The sequence below is a fragment of the Protobothrops mucrosquamatus genome, unplaced genomic scaffold (genome assembly GCF_001527695.2).
Source record: "Protobothrops mucrosquamatus isolate PMUCROS unplaced genomic scaffold, P.Mucros_1.0 scaffold6, whole genome shotgun sequence".
Lineage (NCBI taxonomy): Eukaryota > Metazoa > Chordata > Lepidosauria > Squamata > Viperidae > Protobothrops > Protobothrops mucrosquamatus.
The window spans coordinates 779,330-794,298 of NW_015386393.1; the positions used below are offsets into that span (position 1 = coordinate 779,330).

Here is a 14,969-nt window from a genome sequence, read left to right on the forward strand (position 1 = left end):
ATTCTCAAGGCTTTGGGAATTAAAACTGAAGACAACACTCATACTTTTGCAGTATCAGAGGCAATGTTTGCTACACTAAATTTTTCCTTCCCACTGAGATTCCTTTTCTTTTATCTTATTCTGAATGACATGTTTTGAAATTAATGCCAACAGCCTGGTATTCTTTGATCATTTATCAGAGAAATCATGTCATAAAAATTAGCTCAATATTAGAAGAATGTAACATCAAAAACTGTTTATAATTTCAGTGAAATACAACCAAAGTGAACAATGTTCAGTGCCAAGGCACAAAAGCATCACAAGATAAGCTATCCACAGCAAATCTGTATAACACTGAGATAAAACTGACAAAATTCACATAATATCTTCAGAAGCCATAGATGGTTGCTGTTTGGTTGGCATTTGCATTTCACACTGCAACCAGACACAATGATTAGGATGCACATAGTCACTTTTCAGCTCAATAGCAGTTAAAATGTTCTTTGCTACACCAAAAGAGAAATCATTTGGATATTGCAGAATGGTAAACGCTTGTTTAAGAATCTTGAGGGTTATGGCAGAAGGAACATGATGTTGTTGGTAGACCACATCTGAAGAACTGATCTTTTTTTGCTATGCATCTTTGGCTGTTACATTTTATTTTCATCGGGAAGAAAATTTTGGCAGCTTTAGAACAGCAGCAAATTCCACCTTCTTAGATAAGTTCCAGGCAATTAATTAATCACACAGTCAATATTATTATTCTAGAAACATTCCTGACCTTGAAACATCTCCTTTTAAAAAGTTGCTTTTGTATTAGATATTGACAAACTTAACAAACTCACTCATGTGATTTGTTTTTGGATTTTATGAGTAATGAAGCACTTCACTGTAGCACTTCTACTTTTATCTCTACAAAATCACGAGAACTTGAAATTGTTTGATTGAAATTAAAGTTGCAACATTCTGTTTCAGTAGTGTTGTGAGGTCATAGATGCAAAGGTTCCTTGAAGCACTTTGCTGTCTAACCATGGGATGAGAACAGCCACCCAGAATAATGGTTAGATATAGATTTTAGAATATTGTTGGCTTCTAAGTTCATAGGTTTCATGCCCATTGATTCTCAGGGGCTCTTTTTCATCTGCTGTATCAATATCTTTCATCTGTGGATAATAAACAGAAGATGCTTTGCATTCATAATGTCTGTCAATGGATTTTAAGTGCATCAACATGTGAAGAGCATAAGCTAAAACAAGAAGCAGTATCAGAGACATCACTAGACCCATTAGAATGGCTGGTGGGAAGAGGGAAGCACAATCTTTTGCATAAGCAAACTGTCCATCTTCAATGTTAAATCCTTGAATCTGTGAAGAAAATCAAATAGTCTAAATTAAGACCACACCCCATTTCAATCCAAGGACATGCTATTCTTTGATCGCTATTGTTGATCAAGATTATTTTCCCCAATATCAGTTGCTGAAAATTGAAATTGAAATCAGCATCTATTCCTGTGGAGCTTCTTGTGTGACACTGAGGATTTTTAAAATAAACTAGGATAGATATGTGTGAGATTGCAGAAGTTAAGCCTTGACCAACTTCCCAAATGAGTTGGGATACAGTACTACTAACACAGCTGAATGGAATTTGGCTAAATAAGACTAGTGAAGACACTACCAAAGATTGTAATTCCAGGATCAAGAAGATAAACCCAATACCTTATTAAAACAAAGACAAACATTCTGTGCAATGCACATAAAAACTGTCAAGGTGATGATTTAAGAGCTGACCAGTTGATGCAATGATGGGAATGAGTCAGCAGGGTCTTTGGCTGTTGTCTCTTTAAGAGCCTGTGTAAAAAATGGGAGGCTCTGCTAGTGTGTCTTCTTTTCTTTTCCCTTTCCTGCTTTATTTGCTGTTTGTTGGATTCTGCTCATAGCACATGTATGTATATTGTTCCTAGTGATACTTATATAGAATTGTAGATATCGTAGATAAACACACCATTTGTTACAAATCACTGTTTGATGTGTCTGCTCCTGGGTTGTCGCATGCGATAGGATTGGGCACGCTCTGACAGGTTATGGGCCCAGAGAGAAGAGAAACCCAATGAAAGCTTACCCCACAGCCAGAGGGGTTGTACTTCATGGTTTGTTTGTGGTTAGTGGTTGTTAGAGGAAGCAGGCAACATGGACTTATTCAAAGTTTACTTCTTTACCTATATCTAAAAAATCACATAATCTACTTTTAAAGGGTTCTTACCACATAGATCTAGCCTTCTAAGTATTTGCTTAAAGGCTTGGTTGGCTTTCCCACACATTACCTGAAAGTCAATAAAAGTAACTTCCCAGTGCTTGGCTGCATCATTTACAGAACTGGGTGTTAGCAGTGCATCATATCTCTGCAAGTTGCTGACATGTTCACAGTGATAAGAATAGATTGCTGGTGCATGTATTCGTGTTGCATTGAATGTTGCTTGTACAGACTGATTGTAAATAAGCTGGATTCTGTGTAAGGTAAACCAATTTTGAATGGAGAGCTTGTAATAACTGTTTGTCAGAATGAATCTGCCAAGGAAAATCAGAAAAATAATTGCAGTAAATCTTGCCATCTTTTGTTTATATTTGTAAATAAATCTAATAAAGATATACCAACTTCATATTATTATTGCATGGGATCTCCTAGTTCAGTGATGGCGAACCTTTTAGAGTCCGAGTGCCCAAACTGCAACGCAAAACCCGCTTATGCATCGTCGGGTGCCGGGTGGGTGTGGCCCATTGGCTGGGTGTGGCCCATTGGGTGGGCGTGGCTGCGGTGGTAACAGCAGACTGGGTGGGATTAAAAAGTTCAATCAATCAATTCCAACTTTGCAAGATCTTTTTTTTCCCCACGAGAAGTTGAAATTGACTGATTGATTGAACCTTTTTTTTTTTTTTTGCACACGGCGGCGGAGGCCTAAAGCAAAAAGGTTTTATAAAACCCAGCTGAAGGCCTAGGACTGGGTGATGGCACGCATGCCCACAGAGAGGGCTCTGAGTGCCGCCTCTGGCACCCATGCCATAGGTTCGCCACCACTGTCCTAGTTTATGCAGAATGTATGCCTTTCAATTCTTCGTTTTCATTGTTAAATACTAAAAATAGTCCCCTTTAAACGGCAAAAAATCAAGATAATGGAAAAGAAGGAAGGAATTGGTTGGTGCTGTTTGCAAATATTCTTTTTAAAACTTATCATAAATACATTTCTAGATAAATAATTCAACAGCCTTGACATTTTGTGTGTCTGGTACTTTAAAAGCACTGTCTAAATTAAAGACTAGAAAAATAAGAGGATAAATCTTACTGGATGTTCATGTAGTGCACTAATTTACATATATAAATATGTAAAACACATATACCACCTTTGTAAGCAAAATTTCCTAGAGCAATTTGTAATTTTGAAAACTAAAAGTCCAACATAGTATACATAATATTGCAAAATAAATGAGGAAACAGAACTATCAAATATCATAAAAATACATTTTCATTAAAACATTAAGACAACATAAATCAGATTAAATAAAAGCACAGTGCAGGATAAAAAAAATATTTGCTCCTAATAAGTGGTCTCTACAATACACAAGGTGAGAGATGCTAACTATATCTGCAATTATTCTCTTAAATTTTGATAACATCCAACTGTGCCTATGGATATTGCCATCCAAAGTTAAGCACTGTTAAGTCCTGGAAATTTCAATTGAGGAATAGATTTTTTTTTTTACTGAAATGAATGGGTCTTTAATTCTTACAGATTCTTGCCTCTGTTGTATTGTAAAAGAGTTTGTATTTATTGCAACAGCGACATATTTTCACATTTTAATATTATCATAATGGAGATAGACTAACAGTATAGTTTTAATGTAATAATGCTGTGGAGATTAATATTTGGAAACATACCTGATGACAAATCCTTTCAAATTGTCAATATCACCAAAATTAAGTGAAAGCCTAGATGGAAAAGGACAATTAAATCAAGAACTATTGAGAAAGAAAAAGAGAAGACAATGTAGTTAAATTTAAATTCATGAAAGTTATTTAAGATAGTTGCATGGTACCATCGCAACACACAAAAGGGGCAGAGCTTCGTAATGACACAACATGCACTCTTGATACCTCTTGTAGACATTGGTGGTCCAAATCTTAACCTGGTGCAAAAAATGTGGCCCTGTAATATACTAGAGTGGCACTTTGCTTGTGTCGTGCTTCTATAGTACAATAAATGCTTGAAGAAAAGTGAGCAACTGTATCCAAGGATGCTTATTTAGAGGTTCACAGGACCTCAGGGCAACATTAGTGTGTGTACCTAGTAATAGCTATATTCCATTCATAGTAAAACTGAATTACAGCTATATTTCATGGTTGCAGTCGCACTTCATAAACAGACAATAATTGGACTTAAAATAAACTGCATTTGTCACAGACACAGATATTATGATACCTTGAAGATTATCCAATTAATTTTAGCATAGGTTTCTATAAATATATCTTGCTACATAAGTCTAGTCCTTAGTTTCTGTCCATCACAAAACTTTTCCTTCTCAATCTATTCCATAATCTATTTCTTTCATTTTTGGGTTATATGAACATCACAACACAGACAACCTGGCATATTTACCCCTCTGACAAACGTAGAATGGCAAGCATTCATCAATTGTATTGCTCCAGCAAGTAGAATACTTGGGAACATTCAAAGTCATTAAATTAGTTCAGTGCTAAACATTTCACTGCCACAAGGACACTGCATTGTTTATTTTTTAAAACAAAACCAAAAAAACACATTTGTTTGAATTTTATTCCAGACCTAGGAAATCTCCACAATTTTACATTGGCCCAAAGGTGCTTTTTCCAAAAGGCAACTGGACTTTCTTGGTTTTTTGTTTGAAAACATTTTGCTTCTCATCTCATTTTCAAACAAAAAAAATCAAGAAAGTCCAGTCACCTTTTGGAAAAAGCACCTTTGGGACAAGCAGGACCTGGATGACTGAGAATCTCCATAAATCTTACATTGCATTTTCTTCACTGCAATTTGAATCAGCAACATCCACCGATGCATGAACACCAAATGTTTTGTCTGTTAGATCCAGCTGAGTGTAGTTCTGAAACTTAATCATGATCCTTCTGGCCCAGAATAGAATACAGGGGCTTCCATTAATGGTGATATTCAGTGGACTGTAGTGACTGTGAATCATAGATTCTTTCTCCAAATTCTCTTTAGTGCTTACATTGTAATTGCCAATCTGCATGCAACCAAGTAAGAAATAACAATTAGTGTTCTCCCTTTAACATACTATTATTGCTTAATTTTGAATTACTAGACCCCAGAGCAATATAAAGTCAACTCCATAAATGACTTGCCATCAAGACAAGTCCAAAATGCTTTGCTTTGAGATGGAGCCCATCCAAAATCAGATAATCAAAATCAGAACTAGAACATTGCACAAAAATCTCAATTCTGGCTATTAATAATAAATAAATTAAACAACTAGCAATATTCTGCTTAAGGATGGCTATCATAATTCTGTGTAACAAGAAGATAAGCCCTGCTTATAAAACACCATAAGAAGTTATAATTTCTGTTCATCCCCAATACATAAGTAAAAAGCAGAGTTTCTAAAAATATGGATAGCTTTTGTAATAAATGTCTAATCATAGTGGAGACAAAACTCAATGAACAGTTTTAAAAGATAAATCATTTAAAATTAGTACTGCTAGAGTGAAATGGCATAAGTGCTATTAGTGAAATGCTGCATTAGTGAAACACTGCAGTTAATGTGCTAAAATATAAATATCTCTAGATGAACAGCTTGCGATATGAACTCATATTTTTATCCATCTAGATACAAGAAGACATATTGATTTGTGTTAATAATAGCTGGAAATATTTATACAGCTTCTTATCAGCAGGAACTTTATTATATCAGATAATTCAGACACTGAATTTGTGAATATTTTTCATCAAAATCTAAACAAAATTATATCTTTGTAACATTATATATGGTACCGATTTTAAAATTGAGATTCTGAAAATTTCAGGAGATAAACAAATGTGAAAGAAATCCCATCTCAAGAGGCTCAGACATGAAAGACATGACAGAAAACACAAATGTTTTCTGTCGATGAAACCTAAATTCTGTCAGTATAGGAAATTGGCAGAGACCATGAAAGTCCTAGAAAATCAAATCTGAAGCACCAACCAGAAACCAAGAAATTCAACACTTTCAAGATGGCTTTTAAAAAAAAATAGAAAGATCCTTTTTTGTTCTACCTTCCTCTCTCACAGGAAGGGCAGAAGAAATCATTTGAGTTGTTAGAAATTTTGTTTGCTTTTCTTATTTTGTTAAACTATGTCCTATTTCTATCTGCTTTTGTTCTATGTATGTTTTCCTGAGTGAAGGAACTGAAGAAATTAACTGTTCAATTTTCCTTTCTCCCTTTGTCTTTCATCCTCAATAATTTCATACTTTTGATATACATATTAAAAGATTTGAATTTCTTTCTGAGTCAGTCCACTCATTCTGAGAGGGATTAAATTTTAGCACACATATTTGATTAAACTATTGAGAAAAGTCAGAGGATGTACCACATTATTGTTGTTGAACAGTTTGGGCAATTTTGTTCCACGCAGATTAAACCAGCGCAGGAAGAGAATTTCTCTGGGAAATAAATTGGAATGTATAGCACACTGAGCAGGAATGTGGGAGGCTTTAAAAGGAGAGTTGGTAAATGGAAGATCTAGAAGCATCCTGCTGGCACAACTGTGCCAGACAGTCCTGTGCACACTTGTGCCAGCAGACAACACATGCCATTACAAAATAGCAGAAAATAACACAGACGTGGGGGGGGCAATTATTTGATAAGTACAAATGGTCCCCAACAGCACTGGAAAAAATGACTTATGACCATTTTTCACTCTTATGACCGTTGCAACATCCCCATAGTCACATGATCAAAGCTCAGAACTGTCTTGGCAACTGACTCACATTTATGATGGTTGCAGTGTCCTGGCATAATATGGTCCTGTTTTGTGACCGTCTGACAAGCAAAATCAGTGGGGAAGCCAGATTTATTTAACAACATGGCAAAAAAGGTTGTAAAATAGGGCAAAATAATAAATGTCTTGCTTAGCAATAGAAATTTTGGTTTCAGGTGTGGTCCTAAGATGAAGACAATCTATAGCTACTAAACTACTAAGCCACTTTCTGTGATATTCAGAAAAGAACATTTACAAGGTTTCTGAAATATGTACCAGATATTCCTAAGAACCAATAAATGTGTCATCCAGAGTTTTTTGCAGAAAACCATCAAGTGCATATTTCTCAGTTATACTTTCAACATGGAAAGTTGAGTCTTTTTCTTTTCTTTACCTTTTTTATTTTAATTTTTGATATGCGCCACTGCTTCTGCAATCAGTGAGTTTGTACCAGGCTAAAAATTGTCCTAGAAAGACAAATATTGCAAAACCAACTCATATCATGAATTTATCTGCTATCATCAATGTTTTTTTTAAAAAAACATATACATATGGATTTACAACTCAGGTGCAATATACTGTATAACACTGATAATTTGGTCAAGGAGCATAAATATGCTACATGACTCAGAAGGAAAATATTGTCATGGAAAAACTTACTATCCAGTTTCCTGGGGTCTCCATACCTGTGTTATTGCTACATGTTGTAAATTAACTTTGGGCTTCACACTGCCATCATATCGTCGACCTACAAAAGAAACAGCATACAATACATTCCAAATAAAACTCATTTTAGCAATAAACAATTTTAATTACTATTTTTAAATTTGAGCTCCTTTTTATTAAAGAGAAAACTGATATAAAAATGTTTTTTATATGGGACAGACAACTTATCAACCAGATGAAGTTTAACACAGCATCCTCAGCCAACATGGTGAATAATTTGGACCAATCTTTTTAAAAAGATTATTTATTTAAAAATTCATCTTTATGTCATTGATAGATCTTTAGAACAAGAGAGGTACAGTCTTCAACTGCCTTTCATTATTAAGAACAATTCTTAATACTCAGGAATCTTCTCTAAGAACCTGGTAAATCAATTGTATTGTGGAATAATGTTTATAAACCCAAGGTATCCTCTCTTCTTGTCTATCTTGTCTACTATATGTAGTCCTCAACTTATGATCACAATTGCTACTAGAATTTCCATTGCTAATGAGGTGGTTGTACATTGGCTCCCGGCTGGCCTGAGCCACGGCTAAGGCAGTTCCCTCACTGTTTCCAGGATGGCTTCACGGGCCACATGAAACTATTTCGTGGGCTGCATCTGGCCCCCAGGCCTTGTGTTTGACATGTCTGCTCTAATTGTTAGGTGAATTTTACTATCCTTAAGCAAATTCAGCTTCCCCTAATGACTTTGATGTCAGAGGTCACAAAAAAGGTGGTGAAATGGTGTTCATAGGACCCCGGGATATTGTAGCCATCATAAATACAGTACATACCAGTTACCAAGTACTCAAATTTTGATCAGATGACCATGGGGCTGCTTCAATGGTCATCAATATGAGGACCAGTTGTTATTTTTTAAAGTGCTGTTGTAACTTCAAATGGTTGCTAAATGAATGGTTGCAAGTCAAGGGCTACCTGCATTTCAAGGAAATAGCATTTCATGCTCTTTAGTTATGTATCTTCTGTTTCAGCATCCCAGTCAAGAAAAAGAGAAAGGGAATAAGTATCTTGAAGTCGATTAGGGTAGAGCAGGAGGAAAGCTCTATGATGTCATGGTGGCTACACCTCTTGCTGTTCATTCATAACTCACTTACAGACTAATTAGGTGTAACTATTGCAGCAGAAGAAAAGTAAAAAGCAGACTCGTTCCATTAAATCTACAGAAATATAAGATCTGATGGGATCCAGTTCTTTGAACTATTTTCAGTTAATGATTCTAAGAACTATTGTTTGGTTTGATATGGCTTCCCTGCTCATCCATTTTTCCATTGGTGTTGTATTTAGTTTATATCCCTGAACACAGACAACTTTGCGATTAATCGCTCCTAAGCTACAGTAGGAATATTTCTCGTGGAACAAAAGGTTAAAAATGTTTGAATTAATTAAACTATTTATTGGTGACCTGTAGTGACCTGAAATTCCTCTGTAAATTTTTGGGACCTGTATTTTTTTCAGGAAGTGACAATTTGAGGGAGACAATTAAGGCCTTACCATTTCTCTGGAGTAGATCTTGATCCGAGAATACAAACAAACTGCAAAAAAGCAGACATAAAAGTAGTATATGAGCAATATTTTTTTAAAAAAATATGTATCTTATTTAAAATGCAGGAGGACAATATTTAGTACTTTCAATCTGCAATATAATCTACTTTCAGACTTGCAAAATTCTGTCAATGTAGCTTTACAATAAAGTAGAATTACCTAGTTCATCTGGTTGTGATTCCTATCCAGTTTGTCCTGCAAGGGCAATATTGAGTGCACTCCTGGAGGAGCTGCATCCAAGCTGAGATTAATATTAAAGTTCTTCATGGACTCTCTGAAAGTAATCAGAGTTTTATACCACATCTTAGAACCTTATCTCAGATGACACCAAGTTAGTGTTATTGGAAGCAAATTCTGGTTTATTCCTGACTGAATTAAAGAGCACACGACAACTGCTTGAAGCAGATGTAGAATTTATTTGACAGACAGACAGCCTAGTAATCATCACACATTGACAGGCAGGCTTAGAAATATTTATGGATCTTTGTATTGGAAATCATGTCGTGCTGAGTCCAGTAAGAAGGAAATGCAGTTTCCTCATCTTGCGAGGTGAAATAATCTTCACCTTTTGTGTTGATCTTGGGTGAAGGATCTGGATTTGAATCTTATTCTGTATATAAAAGATTTCCATATATTGAGGAGATTTCTTATAGTTTTGATATTTACTAATTTCCTTGCTTAGTCAGTTTCAGCCCAAGTATCAATATGAGCAAAAAGCTGAAGCAGTCTTTTGTTTTATTGCTTGGGGCTCACTGACAAGTTAGTCTGGCAAGTGGTCTGAGTGACAAGGATGACATGAGGATCTTGCCTTCTCACATTGTGAAATTACTAAACACTTACAAATTACGTGTACATGTTTATTTATACAGTATTGTCCCAACAAAGTATACTGCACCCCAAAAATAACTGTTAAAATTGCTGATTTCAGTTTTGATGCTTTCCAAAAAGCCACCATTCAATGAAACCAAGTTTCATGCCAAACTAACAATATTCTCCTCTCAGTAGAAAATGCACCCAGCACTAAATATGCCTCCAAGTGAAATATTCATAATTCTGCTAAAAACTTAATGGCAATAGTAATTTCCAAGCCTTTGAAAAGCTTACACACAGAAAAAAATAACAATATTTCTCCTATTGGAAAGCAGGCAGTAAATGGGCCACAAAGCAACTTTAGTTTGCTCATTGAAGCATTCATACCTTATGGAAATAAAATTAATACATGTAGCAGTGAAGCAGAGACCATGGTCACATTGAAAAACTCCTCCTAGTATTGTACATGCAAAATAACACCTTCTCCATCCTTCCCCAGCATTTACAGAAATAGCATCATTGCCTACCAGGATTTTATGTGTCCAGATGTACACATGAAAGCCCTTACCCACAACACAGACTAACAGAATACTATGGATAGAGTACTTCAATGTAGCTTTGCTCCCTATTCATACATAAACACTTTTTTTATAATACATAAAAACATTTGAAGCCCCAAAGCCCATAAATCCATTTAATATAATGAAGCATCTGATTGTACAAACATATAAGCCCCCAACTGCCTGTTGTGACAAAGAGTGATCTGTTTTTTAAAATCACATTTGCCAGCTCAGATGTCAGCAAATGAAGAGGGATGAATGACTGCTACTGAAACTTCATGGGAAGGAAATATTAAGGTAAAAAAAGGAAAGCTCTCTGGCTCACAGGCATTCGTTTTTTTAAGTAGGCTCTCTACAATATTTCTTTAATGATTGAAAATATTGTCTATCACTTCTTCTTCTTCTTCTTGTGCCATATCCGTTATCGGACATTGGCGATCATGTTGGCAATCCTGTTTTTATCAGCAGCCGCACGAAAAAGTGCTGCTGAGTTTTGTCCAAACCAGTCCCTTAGATTTTGAAGCCACGATGTTCTTCTTCTGCCTGGACCTCGTTTGCCTTCAATCTTTCCCTGGAGGATTAAATGGAGTATGCCGTATTTTTCTGGGTGTCGCATCACATGTCCGAAATATTCTAATTTTTGTTTTTTAATTGTTTTGATGATTTCCCTTGGCTTTCCCAGGTGGCTTATCACCTCCTCATTTCTGATCTTGTCAACCCAGCTTATACGTAACAGCTGCCTGTAAATCCACATTTCAAATGCTTCTAGTCTCTTCAGGTGGCCTTCTGTCAGAGACCAACTCTCTACTCCATAGAGCAGGATAGAAAAAATATAGGATCTGACAAGCCTGGTTTTCAGTCTTAGGCTTATGTCGTGACTGCAGAAGACCTTTTTCATTTTGAAGAATGCTGTTTGAGCTTTCTCTATCCTTGTCTTTACTTCAACAGTCATGTCCCAACTTTCATGTAAATTAGAACTGAGTTGCGTGTTCCTTTCAACTTTTTCTAGTGGTATTCCTTCTGAATTTATTGGTGGTAAATTAACGGGTTGTTTGCTGACGACCATGATCTTGGTTTTTGAGGTGTTAAGTTTCAAGCCGTATTTTTCAGATATTTCTGTGACTCTGTTGATGAGGAGCTGAAGGTCTTCATGCTTACTGGCAAGCAGAACTGTATCGTCAGCATATCTTAAGTTGTTGAACCAAACACCATTTACTTTGATGCCAGCATCGATGTTCTCCAGTGCCTCGTTGAAGATTGACTCAGAGTAGATGTTGAACAACCAGTGGAGACCATCAAAAAACATATTACATGAAATAGCATACCAAAAATAGAGAGAAAAGACATTTAAAATATTTAGATCAGAAGTGGATGAAACAGCAAGGGGGGTGACAAACTGAAGGCCTCTAAACTTTCAGAAAGTTGTTAGTGAGGACGTGAAGTTCTAGAATTGTGGTGCAGCTGCCAAATATTCTCCAGTCCTATGTTCCCATATAGCCTTTTTTTTTTTTTAAAGAACAATTTCATGTTGTGGGATTGATCAGCCTTCCCTAGAAGTATATATTAGCCCCAAGGCTTTTTAAAAATTTAATTAAAATTTTAAAGTTGTGAAATTAAAAAAAAACCCTGCATCATAACAGAAAAAAGATAAGTAGTAAGTGTGAAGTTTGAAGAAAAAAAACCTAGATATATTGTAGGGATTAAAATAAACTTAGCATGACAAGAAAAAAAACATTAATATTTAGAAATAACAATTTTCATTTAATTTTATCCTTAAGCTTATTAAATCAAAATCATTCAGCAATGTAGTACATCATCTTCTCATCTTTAGAATACAATGGCTTCCCCCCCAAAAAAAGAGTAACAAATTCATATCCTTGATCCATTCCTTAAAAGGAGGAGAATACATTTCTTTTCAGTTATGAAAAGTCATCTTCTTTGCTGTGCCCCAGACTCAATAAAGACAAAGGTATTGATAGGATAACAAATTCCATGTTTTATATGGAAACGATTTATATGGCCCATCTTCACACTGAGATCCTTATGTATAATATCTCTTCCCAAAATTGTGCTGACATTTGTAGTCATATAGTCATTTGAAACCAATCAAGGCTTTAACACAAATCACGTGAATAGCTGTCCAAACACAGGTTAGAGGAGGTTGGATTAAGCTAAAACCTTTGTCAGCCTTATTTTTATTTTTATTACGAGAATCATAGGTGCAATGGAATAGCTCTGTATCCTCTTCAATTTCTGTTATCTACTTGAAAGGAACTTTCATGACTTCTTTTCTTCATGCTATCTTTTGCCATGTCATTTATATGTGTGTTTTATGTGTACAGTACCTACATATATGAAAGAGGTGATAGGGAGAAGAGTTATGTTAACTCTTAATTCATTTTAAGCTCAGAAATCAATTGAGGTAAGAAGATTGCTTTATTTTTATATGTATGTGCAAAACACAGAGAGAGAAATGTAATTTTTAAATAATATCAAAAACCACAATATTATTATGTATGTCTCCACCTATTTTATATTTTTAAAATATTCCCCTCCTCACATATGCAGTTCAAAAGTTAATGCAGTCCTAAGCCAAATGAAATTTGTGCATCTTTGTTAAACAGAATGTCCTTGAGTTATGATAGTAGTTGGGATCAGAATTTCCATTGCTAAGCAATGCAGTCTTAAAGGCAACATCATGTGACCACAATGCTTAGCAATGGCAATCCCTGAAATACCTATTGTCATTAAGTGAGAATCTGGGGTCACTAAGCAAGCACCACCTCACAACTTCCTGCTGGCTTCCAACAACCAAAGTCAATGGGGAAGGTGGGAGGAAATTGCAAGACCGAAGCAGCCTAGCAGGCAGGTAAATGGCTGCTGCTGGTGGAGGGAGAGAGCATACAGATGGCCAAAGAGGCACAGTGTGCACATGGAAGGGCTTGGGGTGGCTGCTGTTGGGTGGGGAGGCATAGTGCAGGTGTAGTGAGGTTTGACAATGGTGCACAAGGGTGTGTGGGTAGCAAGGGAAGTGTTGTGTGAGCGTGTTGGGGCTTGAAGTGGCTGGTAGCTGAGAGAGGGTGAGTATGGATACACATGACCAGGAAGGGTGTATACGTAGCCAGGAAAGCTCTGAGAGGTTGCATAAGAGTGCACTGATAGTGGGGCGGCATGCCGCAATGCGGTGGGGCTCAGGGTGGCTGCTGGTGGATGGGGGAGTGTATATGAGGATGTGCACATGGCCAAGGAGAGTGCAATAAAATTACATATACAAAATATTGTATATGCTTAGTTACTCTATGAGTATCTGTTAATAAGATAAGAACATCTAGGTTGGTTGGTTGGATATTTCCAGTTTTTTCTATTCTTGCTTCCACCATGCCCAATCACTTCTTTCTATTTAGCCTTTTCTTATTTAAACTTCTGGCTATTCGCTCTTTGAGGATTTCATCAAATTCCATCAGTTATGACTTCGTTGGACTTTTTCTTTCTCTCAAGCTACATCATTCTTCTTTCAAATATTTATTTCGTAATTCAGCTGTTGTTCATTCTATTTTATTTAACCATCTAAACTTCTTTCATATTGATTGCTAATTTTCGCACATTCTACATTCATCACCCATTCAATCTTGATGCTATCTCTTCCATTTTTTAAATACACCATTTCCATTGAATTCAACTAAGTTTTCTGTTTCTCACCACTTGCCCAACTCTCTTCCACATGAGCAGAAGCACCTGAATAACCACTCTTTATTTTTTTCAACAAGTGTTCATTCCTTGTTAAGAGACCAAATCCTACCCACTATCTTTCTACATACATTTGCATGTCTTAATTTTTTTATCCATTTCTCCATCTTTAGTAAACATTCTATCACCTAGAATTTGTTTGCTTATTGTAGTTTTCTGCTATTTTTTGTATAACTCGTATCACTCCATTTTCTCTGTCAACAATAATTACCTGCTCTGTGATACATTAATTTTCAGATTCACACTCCACATGCACCATATCTAATATCTAAGACATGCATCATATCTAATATCTAATATTCACTGCAAATCATTCATATTCTCAGCCAATACAGAGAATCATCTGCATATAAAATGTATTAATGTCCAACACCTTAAGAATTTATGTCACTAAATTTATGAGACTGAAAAAGACAAGGGGAAATACGATGAGGATAGACTTAAAGTAACTAAAGAGGTTAGATCAATAAGGATGCCAGTGGAGAGAGAAGTACAAGCTAAAGAGTCTAGACCAACAATAGTAACAAGATCTAAATATAGATAAAGAGGCAAAAGAAGGAATTGAGATTATATCTCTGAATGTTAATGGTCTTAATTCC

General features: G+C 35.8%; 1 protein-coding gene across 1 annotated transcript; it reads right to left on the reverse strand.

Moving 5' to 3' along the window:
• Nucleotides 1-1,013: 1,013 nt before the first annotated feature.
• Nucleotides 1,014-10,108, reverse strand: ATP6AP1L (ATPase H+ transporting accessory protein 1 like). Its single transcript, XM_015809913.1, has 7 exons — nt 10,101-10,108; nt 9,203-9,243; nt 7,669-7,730; nt 5,017-5,249; nt 3,910-3,960; nt 2,300-2,543; nt 1,014-1,343 (listed from the first exon to the last, which is right to left on the reverse strand). Exons 1-7 carry the CDS (start codon nt 10,106-10,108, stop codon nt 1,041-1,043), a joined length of 942 nt encoding a protein of 313 aa, XP_015665399.1. The 3' UTR covers nt 1,014-1,040.
• Nucleotides 10,109-14,969: the final 4,861 nt, after the last annotated feature.

Coding starts and splice junctions, on each gene's coding strand:
- ATP6AP1L (XM_015809913.1), bottom strand. Junction 3,961..5,016: donor TGCAGTGAAGAAAATGCAAT/GTAAGATTTATG, acceptor TTTTCCATCTAG/GCTTTCACTTAATTTTGGTG. Junction 2,544..3,909: donor TTGAAAGGATTTGTCATCAG/GTATGTTTCCAA, acceptor TTTCCTTGGCAG/ATTCATTCTGACAAACAGTT.